Source organism: Rhinatrema bivittatum, chromosome 1, assembly GCF_901001135.1.
Source record: "Rhinatrema bivittatum chromosome 1, aRhiBiv1.1, whole genome shotgun sequence".
In the NCBI taxonomy this organism is placed as follows: domain Eukaryota; kingdom Metazoa; phylum Chordata; class Amphibia; order Gymnophiona; family Rhinatrematidae; genus Rhinatrema; species Rhinatrema bivittatum.
The window spans coordinates 312,081,093-312,104,052 of record NC_042615.1 but is presented as its reverse complement, the minus strand read 5'-3'; the positions used below and the strand labels follow the sequence as shown (position 1 = coordinate 312,104,052).

The 22,960-nt window shown below is 44.2% G+C and overlaps 1 protein-coding gene across 2 annotated transcripts in view; it reads right to left on the bottom strand.

Annotated features, from left to right (window-relative positions):
- The window catches only part of TSPAN5 (tetraspanin 5), a 187,348-nt gene that overhangs the window by 27,856 nt on the left and 136,532 nt on the right, over positions 1 to 22,960 (bottom strand). For both annotated transcript variants that reach the window (XM_029597433.1, XM_029597439.1), the window contains exon 3: positions 6,953 to 7,099. In XM_029597433.1, the coding sequence (XP_029453293.1) occupies positions 6,953 to 7,099 (147 nt within the window). The remainder of the gene's footprint in view (positions 1 to 6,952; positions 7,100 to 22,960) is intronic.

Below are 22,960 nucleotides of genomic sequence, written 5' to 3'. Positions count from 1 at the left end.
AGCAGGTGTGTTCAGAATAGGTAACAATGGTCCATAAAGAGAAACCCAAGACAAGCAATTAGACAGTGAAAATTCAATAATACAAGGATGCCAAATATTTATTGAGATGTCAGTTCCCCGACACAGAACCGTGTTTCACTAGGGCTGCATCAGGAGGGACAAGTTACATGTAATATAACAACATTGGCGTTACACCCTTGAAAGAAGTCTCTGAAAACAAAAAACAATTCAAAGAATGTAAGGACCATAGGTAGTGTGGCAAAGTAGCAGAAGAGAACTCTAAACAAATTATAAAAATGAACAATACAGAATAAATATAATAAACAGGGACAATATTTGAAGGACTATATTTGGATAGGTGTAACCAATTGCCTGAAAATGAAGAAAAACAAATCACTTAAATTATAATTAAATTTCAGAGGACCAATAAAAATAAAGTACTTTTTTTTTTTTTTAACTTACACTGCCACCCTGTGCGCTTTTTGATACAAAACTCTTTCACTTGTGTATAACTGAACTGCACCTTCTTTATTTGTAAGTTCATCCCAGTCTCTTATTTACTATTTTTTACTTCGTTACTTTTATTGGACCTCTGAAATTTCAGGCAATTGGTTACACCTATCCAAGTACAGTCCTTCAAATACTGTCCCTGTTTAATATATTTGTTCATGTGATTGAATGGGGTATGTATTCTTCATTTTTAAATTATGTGTGTTTAGAGTTCTCTTCTGCTACTTTGCCACGTTACCTATGATCCTTACATTCTTTGAATTGTTTTTTGTTTTCACAGAGACTTCTTTCAAGGGTGTAACGCCAATGTTATTATATTACATGTAACTTGTCCCTCCTGATGCAGCCCTAGTGAAACTCGGTTCTGTGTCGGGGAAATGACATCTCAATAAATATTTGGCATCCTGGTATTATTGAATTTTCACTAATTGCTTGTCTTGGGTTTCTCTTTATGGATCATTGTTACCTATTCTGCAACACACCTGCTGGACTGATTGGTTTATAGTGTGTTTGCTCATCGTTCCATACTTGTTTCTGGAACTACTAGTGCCATCTATGGAGCTAGGTGCTTGTCAATACGAGTTATCGATGCAATTGGTACAGAGCAAATTGGAGCCTGCCACCTTTTCAGCAAGGGATGTTGCCATGGTGCTGGGTTCCTCTTCAGCTTTGAGGACAGCCCTAGAAAGATAAGCCAATCTGGGTTTCTGAAGAGGATCTCTCTCCTCAACTCCAGCTCAGAAGGTCCTTCAACCAGTGGGAGACCAGTTTTAGGAGCTAGTGAAATAATTTGCCTTCTTAAGCCCTGAATACCAAATATGAAGATTAGAACACCGACTGTCCAAAATAAAGGATATTCTTTCATATGGTGGGGCTGCGCCTAATTTAAATCTAACTGCCCATCTTTTTAATATCGCCAGTTAGATTTAAAGATACCCGGCCAAAGATAGCTGGATAATTTAAGACTTAATTGGCTATTTTCAAAAGAATATAGCCAGTTAAGTGGCACAGTGTAGTAAAAAGTGACATGTGAGCCTGTGGCTCCATTTCCATGCACCCCATCCAATTGTAAGCACTGGGCTAGTGAGATGGACTCCAAATATCACACCTCAAGTTATGGGCTTAAGTTGTTGAAGGTCCTTCTCCTGGTAGGAGAGAGTGTTTATGTTGCTGTTACTGAGATGGCACCAGAAATATCTCTTTTGAATGGTAAATTGAACGGGGAATGTCCTAGTTCTGTTCTGTAGCCATTGCTGGGGGGTCAGGGTGGATCCTGTAGATACAGAGTATATGGTTACATTTAGCTCCGTCATGATCACATGCTCAGTGTGTCACGCATGTGAGAACCATTTGTCAGGTAAGTCCTGACGAAAAAGGTTGAGAACCGCTGGTGTAGAGAACCTGAAGGATCTCTACTACGAGAATTGCACCATAGTAATAGGGTGCGCAGAAGTAGTGGTTTGGTTGGGCTTTATCTCCCTCTTGTAGAATCTCAGACTGTACAACCCAGTGCCACCATTTTAGTGTGTGAATTTAGCATTAGCCCTTTAAGGAAGCAGGATGTCACTATGTCTGCTTCTGTTTTTGTTATTTTTCAAGGCAAAGGACCCTTGGGTTTCAAGGGATGAAGCCTGAGTATGGACTAAAGGAAAGATGTCTTGTTCTCATTCTGAAAGAAGTCAATTTTGCCATTTTGAGTTGGGGTGAAGGTAGTTTTTCTACCCTTCCTTCCTCTCTTTTGAGTTTTCCTGTTTTCAAGACTTTTATTTTTGAAACCCATCTGAGTGTCCTGGAGTCTCTCACCCAGCAAAGTCCAGTGTTTTCTTGAAAGTTCTCCTGGGGAATGAATCTGATAGCCCGGGCAGGAACGACAGCAGTGTTCGTCTCACTGAGGTGAAGGGGGGAGAGCAGCGCTAGTGTGCCGCGACACACCGGTTGAGAACTGCTGCTCTACACAATATTTAAAAAATGGGACTTGCCAGGTCGAACACCCCACTCTCTCAAATCACTCACAAAGCACTTAAAAACTGAACTTGAAAAAGAAATGTGGTGGGATCCACTGGTCGGCCTCCCCTACCTCTCCTCCCCAGCTTGGTTGATCGTGGCAGTAAGGTCCCTCTTTTCCCAGCAATCAAAAGCACAAGGATGGGAGGGAGAATAGGGAAAGAGGGGGTACTTACTGACACTGTCTGCCAGGGAGGGGGCAGAGGGATGATGGGAGGCCACCCAGTGGACCCAAACATTTCTTTTTCAAGTGCTCTTTGACAGGTTTGGAGAGGTGGAGGTTGCTCAGTCCAGCAGGGCCCATTTTGGAGAGGGTGTATGGGAACCGGGCCCCAGGCCTGAGCTTCACTTTTTTTTTTGTTAGTTTTACACTGTGCCACTTAACCAGCTGTATTCTTTTGAATACAGCCAGATAAGTGCTACTTTATCCAGCACGCATGGCTGGATAACTTTGGGCCTGCTCCGAGACAGACCTAAAGATATCTGGCTCAGTTAGCTCGTTAATTTAGCTCCACCCTGCAACGCTTCTTCTCTATCTAGCTAAATGTTTAAGCCAGGTAAGCGCCCTACAAAACTCCAAAGTCAGCATTTAGCCAGATAACTCCCACAGTATTTACAATGTCTGATCAGCCAAAGTTTACAGAACAAAGACCTTAAAAGAGCTCTATATTGTGGCTTAAAACTTATGGCTGAATCAAGGACTCCTACACCTCCACCTTCTTCTCTTCATCATCTCTCAGCTATTTGTCCACTTTCCCCTCTCCTCTTACATATGAACTCTTACAGGGTCATGTCCTTTCCTCTATCTCACAATGCTCCTCTCTCCTCCTCCTTTAAAGTCCTCTCTTCTATTCCCTCTCCATCCCCTTGAAGGTCCTCTCTCTCCCATCCCTGCCTCACACTTCAGGTTCCTCCTCTTCTTCTCTTCTCCATAGCCCCTCACCCTCAGGTCCTTAGCCTACCCTGCCCTCCTTCCTCTCTCTTTCAAGGCCTTCACCTCTCCTCCATGGCAGTTTCAGCAGGACCAGAAAAGGAAAGGCCGTAGGACTAGGAGGGGGAGAGGACGGAAGCAGAGGAGAAAAGAAGGGGGGTAGAGAGAACAGCAGCGAGGCTGGAATGGGAAGCAGGCAGGAGGTGAGCAGAGGCAGCAGGAAGGAGGCAGAGACAAAAGGGAGGGAGACGGCAAGCAACGGCATCGAAGGGGGAAGCTGGGTGGGCCGAGTGGGTGTTAGCTGAGCAATGGCATCCAGAGGGAAGGAAAAAGCTGGCAGCGGCATCTGGAGAGAGGAAAGGAGAAGAATTAGGAGCAGCACTGAGAGGGGGGGGAACAGGAGATAAGTGAAACCACTGAGAGGGAGAGTGGGCAGCGATGCCAGATACCGAAAGCTCGTCCTGAGCTCAGGAACACAGCACTTGCTTGTGATCCCTGCGGCCTCTTCCTCCTTTACCACTGCTGACTGTTTAGAGGGGAAGAGCAGCTCTAGTGTAGGGATCCTAAGAAAGTGTCGGGGTCCCCTGCCGTCGCTCTCAGTGCTGGGGCAGGGGGAGCGCGCGCTACGTTCTGTGGCTGTCGTGACACCTTCTGCCACAGCGTTTTCACCTCCTCTTCGGAGCCACGGTAACAGAAATTTTTGAATCACTATTCCCACCGATTAGAGGCGGTATTTGCGTCACAACAACCGAGACTTATCTTTTGCAATGTTTCACTAAAAAAAAAAAAATGGCATCCTGGCCTCCCCCTTCTTGAACTTCAAAACAGCCTCAACAGCACGGAGAGGACAGCGCTGCGATGAGCCGAGCTGAGCCCCCCGGCACAAAGGAGTTAGCGAGAGGGAGAGGGGAGGTATGGCAGAGCGTCTGACTGAGGTGGCTGCTGCAGCTCTCTTTAAAAGCGCCACTGCGCCTTTTTGTCCGACAAGCTCGGGCCCCCAGAGAGTCTGGCACCTCTCTCAGAGTTCGGGTTGAAAACCCAGAGAGGACCCAGATACAGCAATTAGAGGGCAGTGCCCTTTTCACCCTTCCAGCCCGCTGCCACTCGTAATTCTCGCTTATGAATGCTCCGTGTTTATTCTGACACGCTGAAAGTCTTCCAAGAAGATTACATAGTGCCCAAACAAAATCTGGCATGTCAGACGTGATCGGTTTAGAAGACCTGAGGGATACAAGGGGGGAGGGGGGAGGGCTGGGTGGAGAGGAACAATAATTAAGTCAACATTAATCCATCCAAATGGCCTTTGTGCAGTGTCAGGCAGCACTCAAACAGCCACAGGAAGCAAACCAATAGTCTTACTTTTATTTCCTTGCAGGCCACTTGATTTCTCCTGCTCTGCCTTTCCCCCCCCCCCCCTCCTCTTTCACCCACAGCCTCTGTCACTGCCATCCTGCACAACATTACTGGGAAAGCGGCAGCTGCACGGAGATTTCCCGGAAACTGGGGAGCAGCCAAAAGGGGCCCGATTATCCCAGCAGCTCTCAGTAATGCTGTTAGCCTACTTCCCTATAGGAAAACTGACTTTAGAAGGTCCCCGTGTCTGCTGTCCATCCTCACCCCCCCCCCCCCCCTCCCCCCAAGTAACTTCTGAGCCAGCCATGCGATTTCATTCAAATCTGTGCCCCAGACAGAGCGCGCAAGTGGCCCCCTCCCACCTCACAAACCCCCCCTCCCCCCCATTCCTTTTCTTTCCTAGGGAAGCCAGAGCACATGGTGACATCATCAATCATCTTTTTAAAGCTGTCCTGCCATTGGTCAGCAGAGCATTTTGAAAGCTGCCTTGTTGGTTAACACCTGTGGTCAGAGCTGATCCCCACTTCTCACCTGGTTTATTATCAAAATCCAGAGAATGAACATTTTCCTAGCCATATGCAAGTTTCAGTGCCGTTAAAGGAATCGAGGCATTCTGAAATGCTCACGCATCTCCTTGCTTTTAAATGTTTTACAAGTGAAATGATGTGGTCTGGAGAGGATAATATGGGCAAGACATGGCTCATCCATGTGCATAATAGAAAAGGCAGATGGAGGAGAGGAGCATGAGGCTGAGAACGGGGGAAGCCAGGATTCAAACCCTGCTGAAGCTCCCCTTGTGACCCTGGGCAAGTTATTTCACTCTCCATTGCTTCAGATAAAAGGAGGCTGATGTAATTAGCTGTGCACTGAAATTTAGCAGTTTCTTAATGCACAAGCTTTCTTTTTTTTTTTTTTTAAACTCCCACTGCAGTAATCTAATGGTGTGCTAATACATCTGGAGTTTAAAAAAATAAAAATAAAAAATGCGCAAACCAGAAAATGTGCTCAAACAAAAAGGCACATAGAAAAATATGATTTATGCACAGAACATGGTTTATGGGCACAAAGCATGTTTTCCGCACACAGAATACAGGCTACGGATCCTGCACCAGAACTCTTACTTCTGCGCATGGACTAACGTAAGCACCGGAGTAAAATTTCCAACATTAAGCCAGCAGGAGTTCAGCCAGCGCATCTCTCTTCATCGGTGGGCAACAGCTAATGCCTCCGTTTGCATGAGATTTCCATGGGAGAGCACTAACCCGTGTGTACAGTTCTACACACAGATTTTATGTTCACAAAACTCCTTGCTGCATTGGGAGTAAAGTTTGCATGCAGAAAACGTGCACCCAACTGCAGGTCAAACACTGCATTCTGCCAAGAGCACTTTATTACACCGGGCCCTTAGATTGCAAGCCCTCTGGGGACAGAGAAACACCTCAGTATTTCATTGCTGGCTCAGGTACTTGGGTCACCAATGAAAAGGCCTGAGCTAAATCTAAAAAAAAAATAAAAATTCAGTTCATGCTTGCAGAAGTTACAGGGTCCTCAACGTGATTCCGGTGCATGACACGGAATATGGAAGAGAGCCCAGAATCAACTGGGAGTCAATGCTTAAATCAGAGCGTTACAACACAAAGAAAAACATCTGAATACGGATCTCTGTTATTTGGTTTGCGGCTGCAGCAATTCACCTAGGGAAAGACGTCTGAAATCAATGTCAGATGAAATGAGCCCAGAGGTTCCTGGCACCAGTCCTGTCCTGGAACAGATTAAAGAATGTGCAGTTTATTATGTGGGTGTGCCGTTACATCATGGGCCCCACTTTAAGTCAGGCTGGGTGCTTGGCACGGGCTCGCGCATCATGGACTCATAAAATCTGTGCACAAATAATAAAAATCACATTTCCCTTTCCAAGAAAGAAAAGCAAGCCGATGTTGAATCACTGTATTCTTATAAGTGTCTTCAACGTCTCTGTTTGTATATATCACGAAATAACTTAATTTAAAAGAAAGAGATTAAGAATAAACCTCGGATAACAGACCGTTTATGCAAAATGCTAGTTATCACTGGATGATCTCATGCCATTGAAATACAACACCAAATATCTGCTCTGTGCTCAGAGATTTAGACATGCAAGGCGCAGGTACGTACAAACTTCAGAAGGAAGGTGTTTTCTCGCAGTGCTCCGATGCATCCTGCAAATCCTAAAATGAACATCACTCCTCCCACCACTAGGAAGAGCCAAACTGGATCAAAGCCGCCCAGGTCAGTGATTGAAGAGATGTTGGAGAGCACACCCTGCAAAAGAATAAAAAAAAAAAGAAGTCAGAGAGCAAGGTACACTGGCACCAAGCAGGCATTACTGCCTTCTTCAGTAAAGAGCTCAGAGCCACAAAAAATAATGGAGTGGGCTGTTTCCCTTTAGATGAAGGGACACGGATATGGTTAGGGCAAGCTTACATGCTGCAGTTTGTTTGTAATCAGATTTAGTCCATCACAAGGGATTTGTTGAGAGAACTGTTTTTCTAAGTAGGGAGCTGAGGATTGGCTGATGGGAAACATGTGACTACATTCAAATACCATATAAATTTAGCTCATCAGGGAGAAAATGTAGTGAGATGTTGGTCCAGCAGGCGGAAGAATGGCAAGGTTTATTTAATCTGGAGAAGTTTCTGAATTTTTGAACTAAAATGGTAATGATAATAAACTGAGGTTGACAGATTTACAGCCAAGTATAAAATGGGCATTCAGTTAAGTGAGTGGCATATACTATTTGCAGAAATGTTTCCTGAGCGGCGATGTAGTTGTGGTCTTTTTCCAATGAAGGCACTGGTAAGATTATCGACTAAGATGCCAGTATATATAAATTATGTTTTGACTTGTGCGCACGTTTGGAGAGCGATGTAGCTAATTTTTCTTCTGTTTTACATAGAGCAGTTTGATTCCATGGAGATCGTGATTAAAGGATCCCCTGATGCAGCTAAATGACAAAACACAATCTGTCTCGGGAGTTAATGAGTGAGTTATAATAAGTGCTTTACTATAAAAAGAACATCTTTGCAAAGAACATTTTTTTCTCTACGGTTTTTGGATTCCTGATTAAAATCAGCTTTGATATCTTATGATGTAAAATAGATGACTCAAATTGCTGAATATGATGAAAGGTTTATGGGGGGGAAATATGTAAGGTTTATATATGTGTTGATGAATTCTTATTGTGAAAATATGGGTAAACTATCTTTTTACTTGTGATTGTGTAATTACTTGTTAGATTAGGTAGATCTGAAGGATAACAGACTGACCCCCCCATCACAGCTTAGGAGGGGAGGCCACAACAGTGGAGGTGCTCCGCCTCCGGGGAGGAATACAGAGGCTGGTGGGAGGACTGCTGAGCTCAATTTAAGCCAGAACAGTCCTCCCACCAGCCTTTTTCGATGCTTTTTCTTTGAGATGTTTCAAGGCTCTTGTTAATTCTTCTTCTCCGCGTGTGCCATCAAATTAAATTTGTTTTTCAGGAGGTAAAGCCTTTGTAAACTCCAATAATCATAACTGGAATATTAACCCAGATACCGACTTGCTCTGCCATGCCTTGCCTATGGCAGTGACATGTGTCACCTTGCCCTCTGGCAGCGCATATACATCATTTTCTATGCACTGGAACCATAACGTCAGAGCAGCTGCCATTTGCTGTATTCATAGAGTCTTTGGTTACATCTGGATATCTGTCCTCTAAGCAGGAACAACTGTTGCATGTCAGACAATTTTATGCACGCAAGGATGGTCCCACTCTGACTTGGGCAAGTTTTGCCCCTCGAATGATGAGACCGTTTAACAGTTGTCTCTTCTGGTCATCATTTCCTCGACACTCCTGCGCAGTTTGTACTTCTATTTCTGGTCTAATCTAGCTGCTGTTGCAGCATCTTTGGAGACTCTTCCATACAAGATGTCCATCAGTCCCTGGATTGTCCTCTGTCCAATCTTTACTTTTCAAAAGCATGCATTTTCTAAAGTAATTCTCTAGGTACAGCTGCCTCAATTTTTTTTTGATGACTGATCACTCTCCACTTTTCAGTCTGGGCAGCATCAAGTCAACACACACAAGGCACATATCTTAGCTTTTATCTGCATATCATTTTTCCTTTTTCAGCAGGTTATTCATGGTATCCAGCGTCTATTATTCATAGTGATTTGACTCCGGAAACGATGCGCATGTCGTTCTGATAGTGCATATAGCCAGTGTCTGAGGAGATAGTGAATTCACTGTCATCACCGTTTCAGTAACTTAATTATCGCATTTGGGCAGTTGTTCTTTGGTTAGTTGTGTGCAGTCCCAGAGTGATTTAGTCAGCTGCGTTAGTCTTCAACTTCGTAAGGATCGTTGAATGTTTCCTGGGGCCCCCATATTGGTCCCACTCTGAGTGGGGCAAGTTTGGTGGCTGGGGACAGCAAAGGTCTGGCTTGCTAAACATTAATCAAACCGCGTGCTACATGTTAGAGCTCTAACATATATAATCTTTTATGGAGTGTTTTGTGATGCATTCAGCTACAGTAGCTCTTCTAATAACCTCCCTTTCCACCTCATGGATCGCATTCCTCATGGGCTAAAATCAAATTATCTTCCATGAGTTATTGCCTCAGCCATAGACCTGCTGGGTGAAGCAAAGCAATTCCTTCAAGTCCCACCATCATGCTGTTACATCATAGCACGGGTGGCAGCGGGTCGGCTTTGGGTAATTTCATTCAATTACTCATCACTGTGACCAAATTCAGATATGGTTAGCTCACTAGTTGCTAGGCAGTACTGCAGGTTTTGGAGGACCTTTGGAAAAGCCAACACAGTAATATGTTTGATCTGCCACCATCTGTCAGATCTCCCCCAGGCTTATCAATCTTTCTGTGCTTTGGCATTTACTAATACTGCAGTAATATCTTCCCACTTTTTCCTGTGCTGTTATCCATGTTCCGTTACTTGTTCCCTGCTGTGAGCAAATGAACTTGTGGATATAGTTCACATTCTGGGGCGGATTTTAAAAGCCCTGCTCGCGTAAATCCGCCCGGATTTACGCGAGCAGGGCCTTGTGCGCCGGCGCACCTATTTTCCATAGGCCTGCCGGCGTGCGCAGAGCCCCGGGACTCATGTAAGTCCCGGGGTTTTTTGTCGGGGGCGTGTCGGGGGGCGGGGCCGATCGACGCGGCGTTTTGGGGGCGGGACGCGGCCGTGCCCTCCGGAACCGCCCCCGGGTTTGCGTCTCGGCGCGCCAGCGGCCCGCTGGCACGCATGGATTTACTTCTCCCTCCGGGAGGCGTAAATCCGTGGACAAAGGTAGGGGGGGGTTTAGATAGGGCCGGGGGGTGGGTTAGGTAGAGGAAGGGAGGGGAAGGTGAGGGGAGGGCGAAAGAGAGTTCCCTCCGAGGCCGCTCTGATTTCGGAGCGGCCTCGGAGGGAACGGAGGCAGGCTGCGCGGCTTGGCGCGCACCGGCTGCCCAAAATCGGCAGCCTTGCGCGCGCCGATCCTGGATTTTAGAAGATACGCACGGCTACGCGCGTATCTACTAAAATCCAGCGTACTTTTGTTTGCGACTGGTGCGCCAACAAAAGTACGCGAACGCGCATTTTTTAAAAAAATCTACCCCTCTGTGTCTAGTTTCTGGTGCAGGCAGGTAAGCTTTCGAGGCATCTGGTACAGCAAAGCAGTAATATTGTTGGTGCAATGCCGTCTCTTAAGGTGTGCCACCATACACTCAGTTTTTCCTGCACTAGTTATAGGACTTAATATATTCATGAGTACCTATGGCTCTTGCAACCTCTTGCAGTTTGTGTCTGCTGGATTCTCCCCATTGTTACACTGCAGTCGATTTTGTATAATATGCCATCCTGCCACATGAATTCTCCTTAAGGTTGAAAATGGCCATTTTAATACATTTCTCCAGCATTTTAATACATTGACCCCATTTCCAAACCCAATCTCTATCGCAGTACTGTGGATGGATAACATAATGCACTCTACCTCCGGTTTCTAAGTCCTTCCTTCCTCTTCTTTCAGAAGCATAGAAAAGTAGTGTGCCTTAGACTGAGCCAGTAGAAAGAGTTACTGAAGGGATTCTGTCCGCGTTAGTGATCTGCTGTCTGGCTACCTGCCACCAAGAAGGGGAGGGGGGCAGAAGTGTTATTTTGGTGGTTACTGATACCCAGTGGCCATGTCTCTATCATCAGCCCTGCCTGTATTGTTCATGCCTTTCTGTGTCCAGGTATTAGGATGCCAGTCTCAAATATGACTCTCACCCATATTCAGTCCTAGGGGCAATTACTCATGGTAATGGGAGAAGGAAGGGGATTCTTTGGAAATCCTGGTGAAGCAATCAGGAGCATGTCCACCATGCCATCATACCTCTGGTCAAGCCACCAGGCTCACAAACCCCTGCTGGGGATTATCAAGAGCTTGCCTCATGGGGTTTCACAACCCCATACTCAAGGATGTGGGCTGTGCTACTGCATAGTCTATGGATCCATCACCTTCTCTAGGTGAGTTCCTTTATTGCATACCTCATTGGCTATGTATCCTCATCTCTGAACTTGGCTGCTGATGTGGACTCTATTCTGCAGGTAGTTTGGCACAAGTTTGCTTCCCCTTATGTGACATGTGCTATTCATCTATGTTGAGAAATGGGTTGGGTTGACCTCCAGCTCCCTGCTCTTGGGGTTTGGTTAATTCAAGGATGCCTTATTTTCCCTTCTGTTATTTACTACAGCATACAACACAGCCTACATAATACCTCTTGCGAGCTTTTCGAATGGGGATTTTGGCAGGCGCTTGGCTATGTATGGCATATATTAACATTCCTGAATCTCATAGGCTGATGTCAACCTGCAATATACTCCTTTGGCTCTGGAGAGACTAAAACTATAGTCACATCTATGAGTGCTGAAGTATTGCGGAAGCAATATGCAGCATGTTTACAGCATTACTTGTGGCTTACTAACAGAATGGATGCAGTCACATATGTGAGTGCCAACCTAATGTTGTCCTCCTTAGGTTGCAGAAGACACCATGCTATTGTCAGGAATACACAGTATCTTGCTGAATAATCATGGCATACCTGTGGGAAATATGCGCTTGCCAGCAAGCCATTTCAGGGTTTGAACACTAACTTCCCTTCTCCCTGACATTTGCCTGAATAAAAGCATCACTTGTGCTTAAGTCTCTGCCTGGGAAAGGATACCTGTTGGCCCTGAATTCCTGGGGGAGGGGCTGGGTTTTCCCTAGTCAGAGGCAGGACAAAGTCAGGAGGTATAGATTTCAGCAGCCAATGATATGATCCGTGCACACCCCCTGAGCCAAAGCCAATGGTGTAATGACTCTTCTGTTGCTATGGGAAAGTAGCCAATCATGTAATGACACATCATCTGCCTTTGTATGAATGTACAATAAAAGGAAGAGGCTCGGGAGGACAAACGCTCTTTGCCTCTTTGCCTTCTCTCTTCCTGCCTGCCATGAAAGCTGTATGATGCCTCTTCATTACTCCTATATCTGGTGACCCGCGACAGTGATGATAAACTCCATGCTTATTTCGGCTGGTCATAGCCTAGGTACCTACCGTTCAACAGATTTGCAATCGTAAGTATTTTTAAGGTATTTTTTAGTATTTTTAAAAGTATTTCTCAGCAAGTTTGTTCCCCACACTCGTAAGCATGGGTAATGATTTATCTATGCAGCAGAGGCTACATGCCAAGCAGCTGCAGAAAATCATCAATAATCATTATTTCATCACCAGAAGAAAAATAGCGCAAGTCAGCCTGGGGGACTTAGAAAAATTAATAAGTGAAATAGCTTGCCGTTGCCCTTGGTATTCCATGGAGTCTGGAACTCTAAATACCCAGAATTGGATTTCAATCGGCAATTATCTTCATACGGCTCCCAGAGCTCCCATAAAGCAAAGATTAATCTGGCAAAAATGTACAGAAGCCATCGAACACATGGTAGAAAAAAAAGGTTTAAAAACAGCAGTTTCAAACCATGTGCTTTTAGAAGCAGGCAGACATACCCTTCCCCCATCTTCTCAGTCTTCCTCAGAGACAGCAAATTCTTTGTATCCTCAGCTCCCCATACCTACACTCAAGGCACAAGCCATTCACACATCTCCGCCTTCTTCAGAAAAGCAACCCTTGAGAACAATAGAGCCACCACCTGGCCTGGGTGGGGCGATTAGCATTGAATTTCAGCAGAAACTGCAGAAAGAAAACCTTACAGAAACAGAATTATTAGAAGGACTTCAAGCCTTCCCCATCCCAGAAAAGAACCATGAACAAAGGGGGACAGAAAATGAAATAGAACATCTGGGGACACACACTCACATGGCTCCTGTGGCTTCCTCTGCATCCACCTCAGAGAAAAGACCCCAGGAAATAGAAAACACTGAGGTCAGAAAAACTAGCCTTCCTCCATCTTGCCTGCAACCCCCTTCCCCCACTAACCACTCCCTGAACATTCATTTGCCATTGCCTGAGACAGTCATTAATTCTGCATCACCAATTTGTGCAGGTAAATTACTATCTCAAACCACTGCTCCCGGTAACAATTTATGTGCAGCGGTCAGCATGGGATTCCACCTTGAACATGGAAATCTCACAAGGGAGGAATTATTGAAAGGGATTCAAGCCTTTCCCATTACAGAAAGAAACAAAGAACTAGGTGTGGCAGCAATAGAGTTGAGTGCAGCCCGGAATGCCATGTGCAGTGACTATGCCCCCAGGTCTTCAAAGAAATCAGCGTGTAAGACCTTGGGCCAGGCAGCTGCACTCCTGTGTTACAAGCAAAGAAAATATCAATATGAAAAAAAGGATTTAATTAGACTCCTGCATTACAAGCAAAGAAAATATCAATATGAAAAAAAGGATTTAATTAGACTCCTGCGTTACAAGCAAAGAAAATATCACTATGAAAAGAAAAAAAAATGGTTTTTCTTTACAAACAGTACAGATTTGGGAAAAAATGGTTTCTATTAACAAACAGTACAAATTTGGAAAAAATGGTTTCTCTCTACAAACAGTACAAATTTGGAAAAAATGGTTTCTCCTGGTCTTCGATGTTCAGTTGCAGAGGGACTGCATGCTTAAGGAGTAGTTTCTATTTGAAATTCAGTTAAAAAAAAATCTGCATACTTTGAGAGTATTTTCCCCCACAAAGTGAATGCTGAACCTTATGTTACAAACTGTACTGAAATTTGAATAATATACTGTATAAATTACATGTGAAAATTTCCCTTTTGCAAAGTTTATTTGGCTCACATTTAAAATGACTCCATTTCTCTGAGATTTAAGTTTATAAGCAATTGCTTGAATTGCCAGCGCACAGATTTTTAAAAAAATAGTGTCTGTCTGCAGGGAATCAGTCCTTGCCAAGCCATTGTATATGGTTGATGTTAATTTGTTAAACAATGCTATCTTCAAGTTCCTATTGACTGAAGGATTAACTCCTTGGGTGCAGTTCTTTTCTTTTGAGAAACACTGCTCCTCCCCCCCCCTTTTACTCTTGCTTGCCACTCATGGGGGAGGGAGGGAGAACTTTTGAAAAGAAAGAAAAAAAACCTGGACTTAGTCCTGCAATTTCTCTCTCTACTTTCTATATGTCTTTAATCTTTTAATACTTTCAAACTTTAGCATGCAGCAGACAGAGCAGAGCAAACAGCGTGTTTAATTTCCTATTCTAATAATTATATGAAGAAATTCTATTCTGATACTCCACATTGAAAGTAAGCTCAGAGTATTATGGATTGCAACCTGGCACAATAGTTGCAATCTATAAAGTAATGATGGTGTCTCCACTAGGAGGCGCTATGTTATTCTACAAGTTATATTATATTATTGTTTTAATAATTCTGTTGTATAATAGTTTTTATTTTTCAGACCTACAGACCTTCTGTATTAAGGACACTTCAGTTTTATTTTCTTTTTCACAAATTTTTACAGAACTCTGAACCTTAAAATTTTTACTGACAGAGGTTGCTACATCTAAAGCAATCCCTCCCAAGCCTTTTCTTGCAAATCCAAATTGATTTTATTAAATTGAATGATAGAATTGATTTCTTCAAGGTTAAAAAAGTAAGAATTTCACTTTAATCCTTACCTTAGTAAATTTTTGCTGTATGCCAGTTTTTAATATTTTCCAGATTGACACTGCCATGAGGAGATGTGAAGTTGAACACTTTGCAGTTTATTTTAACATTTTTCTAACGCCTTTTGACTTTTGATTTTTGATCCTTGATCTATTTTTGTTTTTGATAACTTTTTGATAAGATTTTTAGCTCATATTATGTGTTATTTGTTGTCTGTCTTGATGCCAAGAAGACTATGAATGAATATTTGCAAGATGAATGAATATCTGTCAGTCTTGTGTAACATATGTTTAATGTAATGTCTAATATACTTGTCATTTGATTCAGCTTACAGCAAATGACTTTTCCTTTAAATGATTAATTTACATTTATTGCTATTTTACTGAATGAAAATTGATCACTGCATAAAAACTTTCTTGATAATGGGGTTACGTTCTGAAAACTAAAAATGGCTCTGCTTACTGCAGCCATTCCTTTGCATGAATTTTGTCAATAATTGAACATTAAATACTTATTTGGCATCCCCTACAACACCACAGGGCAAGCCATTGTGGAGAGAGCAAATCATACCCTTAAGAGCTCTGGACCAAACAAAAAGAAAAAAAGGGGGATTGCCCCTGGATTTTCCCCCTGAACTAAGTATTGTTTACTTTAAATCATCTAAACAAAATAAATTTAAGACCACAGCCATGAGTAATCATTATGGGACTAGGGTTAGTCACCCACAGCCATCAGTTTTGTATAGAATATTTAATGTCTGGTACGGTCCCGTTCCCTTAAAATGGGGAACGAGGATATGTTTCTCTGCTTGCTTCCACAGGTGTATCAAGCCGTGGAAAGATGGAAAGGTGTCCAGGTCTACAGGACCCGATCCCCAACTTCTCCCTGAGCCTCCACAGCCCTCAGAAGGACAGAGACCGTACTCCTTGCAAAAAGCAGCACCACATGACCTGGGGACAGATCAAGGCCCTATCCAACCAATCTGCACAACTCTTAGAACAGCAAGGCCTTGAGAAAACTCCAGAGAACTTATTAGCCGCTTTTTCTTGCCTGAATGCCAACTCATTAACAATTGTGTTCTGCATCCTCATCCTTTGCCTTATTTCTCCAGCTATGGCGATTCCAGAACAAGGACTCTGACAGAACAACTGTACATCCTCGATGCACAGAACTTTTCACACCTGTTGAATCGAACAGACTGTTGGATCTGCACACACATGCCAACCCATGCCTGCGGAGAACTACTGATGCATGCTGTACCATTTAACCTTACAGTATGGACTAATTATCCTTTACAGAGAGGTTTTCATTAACTCTCCAGTTAATAATACCATACTACACATTGGTAGCTGTATTCAAGAGACTGCCGCTCTTTGTTGGAACTATGATACAGGGGATGGAAAGGGAATTCAGGTGGGAAATATCCATATTGTAACCGAACATTTGTATTAATCACTGAACACTTACATTATTATACCACATATGTATGCAATTGGCAGATTTCAGGATGTGCAGTGGGAGACCCAAGCAGGTACAGAAAGTATAGAGGGGATGAAGGATTTACCTTTTGTAGTTATATAGCCCAAATGATAACCAATGACATGTCCACTAATCTGTTAGGAAACATATGGATGTTATGTGGGTGTAGAGCATATATGTACATTTCCCCAAGATGGAAAGACAGATGCACTTTAGGCTACATCCTCCCCTCATACTATGCAGTCAAAAATTTACCCAAAGCAAGGCTCCGTAACAAAAGGGAGGCGATAAATAATCCCATAGAAAAGTATACAGAAACTCAGATAGCTAGAAGCCAGTTTCCCCCAATGGGGACAGATATGAATTACAGAGACTTACACATCCTAGCTAACTGGACGACTGCCATATTTAATCAGACAGTCCATGCATTAAAACTACTCACAACAAAAGTTTCTCAGATTAGAGAAGTAGCGTTCAGAACAGCTATACCTTACAAACCATTTTAGCCTTAAAGGGTGGTGTTTGTGCATTAATTGGATCTCATTGCTGTGTGTACATATCAGACTATAAAGCAAACCTCACACATACCATAGAGCAGATAGAAACCATGGTTGCTGATGCACCACTTTCAGACAGAATACCAACTTCTCCATGGGACTGGCTATGGTCCTGGCTCCCTGATATTTCTGGTCTCAAAAAGGGTGATTTCTATTATAATGACCATAATTATCTTAACTATCTGCCTGTGATGCTGTATTCAGTGCATACCCAACCCTCATATCCATATTGAAACCTTGCTCTCAGCCCAGATACAAAGATGTCTTGTAAGATGCCTAATAGGGAATCCGGAGCCCTGCAGAGTTGGCACACCACCTGCACCAGCTCTGGGTGATATGGAGATTCAGAAGCTCATCGGTGGCTGGCACACCACGCCGAATCAGCTTTCTTCTCTCCATAATCCCTCTTCCCCTATTTCCAGCCCATACCAAGACATAACAGATTTCAGTAAGGGTCTAAAGCTTTACTGAGCTGCCCTAAACAAAAACAGAAAGGGTGAGATGTGGGAAATATGCGCTTGCCAGCAAGCCATTTCAGGGTTTAAACACTAACTTCCCTTCTCCCTGACATTTGCCTGAATAAAAGCATCACTTGTGCTTAAGTCTCTGCCTGGGAAAGGATACCTGTTGGCCCTGAATTCCTGGGGGAGGGGCTGGGTTTTCCCTAGTCAGAGGCAGGACAAAGTCAGGAGGTATAGATTTCAGCAGCCAATGATATGATCCGTGCACACCCCCTGAGCCAAAGCCAATGGTGTAATGACTCTTCTGTTGCTATGGGAAAGTAGCCAATCATGTAATGACACATCATCTGCCTTTGTATGAATGTACAATAAAAGGAAGAGGCTCGGGAGGACAAACGCTCTTTGCCTTCTCTCTTCCTGCCTGCCATGAAAGCTGTCTGAGGCCTCTTCATTACTGCTATACATACCAACTTGTGAACAAGAGCCAAAAATGGAATAGAGCTGAAGGCTTTTTTTTTTTAGCAATTCAGTGGGGCTATGCCATGTTGAAGCATGGGAGCTGGAAAGCCTTGTTGCATTGTAAGCGGCATTTAAGTTATTGGAATATGGCCACAGCTAGGTTGGTGGGGAGCCCACAACAAGCAAAGTGTCGTTGCTGTGGGGCTTATGGTGGGGGTCGTGCATGGCAAGGCTACTTTGAAGCTGTTAAGAAAATACCAAGCGGGTGGGTATTCCTGCTGCTATGTTGAGCATGGAATGTACGAAGTCAAAACTGGTCAGGCAATGAATCCCAAGCAGGAATCCCCTGCCACTGGGTTGCATGGGTGAGTGAGAGTGCAGACAAGTTGCTTGTCAAGTCTTCAACTTTGACAGCCAAGATTAGCCTGATCACCCCCCAATACTCCTGCTGCCCCCTGAACAAGTGAATCCTGGTCTTCTATAGACCAAGACAGTCGGGGGAGGGGGGGGGGGGGGCGAGGCTTTGACAGCCCTGCATCCCCAATGCCAGAGTATTGCATTAGCATGATACCTAATGACCCTTTCTGAATTGCAATTCAGATGAGGGCATGGTCACCCTATAAGGATTACATAATGGTCTAGCATTTAATTAATAGGAGTGAGCGAGAGCTGTGAGAGACAGAGAGACACAGGGAGGGAGAGACCGAGAGCTGTGAGAGACAGAGACACAGGGAGGGAGAGACCGAGAGCTGTGAGAGACAGAGACACAGGGAGGGAGAGAGCGAGAGACAGACAAACAAAAAACAAACTTTCAAATGTTTGTATGCTAATGCCAGAAGTCTGAGAAGTAAGATGGGAGAATTAGAATGTATAGCAGTAAATGATGACATAGACTTAATTGGCATCTCAGAGACATGGCGGAAAGAGGATAACCAATGGGACAGTGCTATACCGGGGTACAAATTATATCGCAATGATAGAGAGGAGCACTCGGGAGGAGGTGTGGCGCTTTATGTCCGGGATGGCATAGAGTCCAACAGGATAAACATCCTGCATGAGACTAAATACAAAATTGAATCTTTATGGGTAGAAATCCCTTGTGTGTCGGGGAAGACTATAGTGATAGGGGTATACTACCGTCCACCTGGTCAAGATGGTGAGACGGACAGTGAAATGCTAAGAGAAATTAGGGAAGCTAACCAAATTGGCAGTGCAGTAATAATGGGAGACTTCAATTACCCCAATATTGACTGGGTAAATGTTTCATCGGGTCACACTAGAGAGATAACTTTCCTGGATGGAATAAATGATAGCTTTATGGAGCAATTGGTTCAGGAACAGATGAGAGAGGGAGCAATTTTAGATCAAATTCTCAGTGGCGCACAGGACTTGGTGAGAGAGGTAACGGTGGTGGGGCCGCTTGGCAATAGTGATCATAATATGATCAAATTTGATTTAATGACTGGAAGAGGAACAGTGTGCAAATCCAAGGCTCTCGTGCTAAACTTTCAAAAGGGAAACTTTGATAAAATGAGAAAAATTGTTAGAAAAAAACTGAAAGGAGCAGCTACAAAAGTAAAAAATGTCCAAGAGGCAGGGTCATTGTTAAAAAATACCATTCTAGAAGCACAGTCCAGATGTATTCCACACATTAAGAAAGGTGGAAAGAAGGCAAAACGATTACCGGCATGGTTAAAAGGGGAGGTGAAAGAAGCTATTTTAGCCAAAAGATCTTCATTCAAAAATTGGAAGAAGGATCCAACAGAAGAAAATAGGATAAAGCATAAACATTGGCAAGTTAAATGTAAGACATTGATAAGACAGGCTAAGAGAGAATTTGAAAAGAAGTTGACTGTAGAGGCAAAAACTCACAGTAAAAACATTTTAAAATATATCCGAAGCAGAAAGCCTGTGAGGGAGTTAGCTGGACCGTTAGATGATCGAGGGGTTAAAGGGGCACTTAGAGAAGATAAGGCCATCGCGGAAAGATTAAATGATTTCTTTGCTTCACTGTTTTCTGAAGAGGATGTTGGGGAGGTACCCGTAATGGAGAAGGTTTTCATGGGTCATGATTCAGAAGGACTGAATCAAATCACGGTGAACCTAGAAGATGTGGTAGGCCTGATTGACAAACTGAAGAGTAGTAAATCACCCGGACCGGATGGTATACACCCCAGAGTTCTGAAGGAACTAAAAAATGAAATTTCAGACCTATTAGTAAAAATTTGTAACTTATCATTAAAATCATCCATTGTACCTGAAGGCTGGAGGATAGCAAATGTAACCCCAATATTTAAAAAGGGCTCCAGGGGTGATCCGGGAAACTACAGACCAGTTAGCCTGAATTCAGTGCCAGGAAAAATAGTGAAAAGTGTTCTAAACATCAAAATCACAGAACATATAGAAAGACATGGTTTAATGGAACAAAGTCAGCATGGCTTTACCCAGGGCAAGTCTTGCCTCACAAATCTGCTTCACTTTTTTGAAGGAGTTAATAAACATGTGGATAAAGGTGAACCGGTAGATATAGTATACTTGGATTTTCAAAGGCATTTGACAAAGTTCCTCATGAGAAGCTTCTAGGAAAAGTAAAAAGTCATGGGATAGATGGCGATGTCCTTTCATGGATTGCAAACTGGCTAAAAGACAGGAAACAGAGAGTAGGATTAAATGGACAATTTTCTCAGTGGAAGGGAGTGGACAGTGGAGTGCCTCAGGGATCTGTATTGGGACCCTTACTTTTCAATATATTTATAAATGATCTGGAAAGAAATAAGACGAGTGAGATAATCAAATTTGCAGATGACACAAAATTGTTCAGAGTAGTTAAATCACAAGCAGATTGTGATAAATTGCAGGAAAACCTTGTGAGACTGGAAAATTGGGCATCCAAATGGCAGATGAAATTTAATGGGATAAGAGCAAGGTGATGCATATAGGGAAAAATAACCCATGCTATAATTACACAATGTTGGGTTCCATATTAGGTGCTACAAACCAAGAAAGAGATCTAGGTGTCATAGTGGATAACACATTGAAATCGTCGGTTCAGTGTGCTACGGCAGTCAAAAAAGCAAACAGAATGTTGGGCATTATTAGAAAGGGAATGGTGAATAAAACGGAAAATGTCATAATGCCTCTGTTATCGCTCCATGGTGAGACCGCACCTTGAATACTGTGTACAATTCTGGTCGCCGCATCTCAAAAAAGATATAATTGCGATGGAGAAGGTACAGAGAAGGGCTACCAAAATGATAAGGGGAATGGAACAACTCCCCTATGAGGAAAGACTAAAGAGGTTAGGACTTTTCAGCTTGGAGAAGAGATGACTGAGGGGGGATATGATAGAGGTGTTTAAAATCATGAGAGGTCTAGAACGGGTAGATGTGAATCGGTTATTTACTCTTTCGGACAGTAGAAAGACTAGGGGGCACTCCATGAAGTTAGCATGGGGCACATTTAAAACTAATCGGAGAAAGTTCTTTTTTACTCAACTCACAATTAAATTCTGGAATTTGTTGCGAAAGGATGTGGTTAGTGCAGTTAGTATAGCTGTGTTTAAAAAAGGATTGGATAAGTTCTTGGAGGAAAAGTCCATTACCTGCTATTAAGTTCACTTAGAGAATAGCCACTGCCATTAGCAATGGTTACATGGAATAGACTTAGTTTTTGGGTACTTGCCAGGTTCTTATGGCCTGGATTGGCCACTGTTGGAAACAGGATGCTGGGCTTGATGGACCCTTGGTCTGACCCAGTATGGCATTTTCTTATGTTCTTATGACACAGGGTGGGAGAGAGCAAGAGACAGAGAGATACAGGGAGGGAGAGAGCAAGAGCTGTGAGAGACAGAGAGACACAGGGAGGGAGAGAGCAAGAGCTGTGAGAGACAGAAAGAAGGGAGAGAGCAAGAGCTGTGAGAGACAGAGAGACAGGGAGGGAGAGAGCAAGAGCTGTGAGAGACAGAGAGACACAGGGAGGGAGAGAGCAAGAGCTGTGAGAGAGAGGCACAGGGAGGAAGAGAGCAAGAGCTGTGAGAGACAGAGACAAGGGAGGGAGAGAGTGAGAGACAGAGACACAGGGAGGGAGAGAGCAAGAGCTGTGAGAGACAGAGAGTCACAGGGAGGGAGAGAGCAAGAGCTGTGAGAGACAGAGACAAGGGAGGGAGAGAGCAAGAGCTGTGAGAGACAGAGAGACACAGGGAGGGAGAGAGCAAGAGCTGTGAGAGACAGAGAGACACAGGGAGGGAGAGAGCAAGAGCTGTGAGAGACAGAGAGACACAGGGAGGGAGTGAGCAAGAGCTGAGAGAGACACAGAGACACAGGGAGGGAGAAAGCAAGAGCTGTGAGAGACAGACACAGGGAGGGAGAGCGCAAGAGCTGTGAGAGACAGACACAGGGAGGGAGAGCGCAAGAGCTGTGAGAGACAGAGAGTCACAGGGAGAGAGAGAGCAACAGCTGTGAGAGACAGAGAGTCACAGGGAGGGAGAGAGCAAGAGCTGTGAGAGACAGAGAGACACGGAGGGAGAGAGCAAGAGCTGTGAGAGACAGACACAGGGAGGGAGAGAGCAAGAGCTGCGAGAGACAGAGACACAGGGAGGGAGAGAGCAAGAGCTGTGAGAGACAGAGACAATGGAGGGAGAGAGCGAGAGACAGACAGGGTGGGAGAGATCAAGAGCTGTGAGAGACAGAGACACAGGGAGGGGAGAGCAAGAGCTGTGAGAGACAGAGAGACACAGGGAGGGAGAGAGCAAGAGCTGTGAGAGACAGATACAAGGGAGGGAGAGAGCGAGAGACAGATAGGGTGGGAGAGAGTGAGAGACAGACACAAGCAGGGAGAGAGCAAGAGCTGTGAGAGACAGAGACACAGGGAGGGAGAGAGCAAGAGACAGAGACACAGGGAGGGAGAGAGCGAGAGACAGGCACAGGGAGGGAGAGAGCAAGAGCTGTGAGAGAGACACAGGGAGGGAGAGAGCGAGAGACACAGGGTGGGAGAGAGCAAGAGCTGTGAGAGACAGAGACACAGGGAGGGAGAGACCAAGAGCTATGAGAGACAGAGACAAGGGAGGGAGAGAGCTAGAGACAGACACAAGA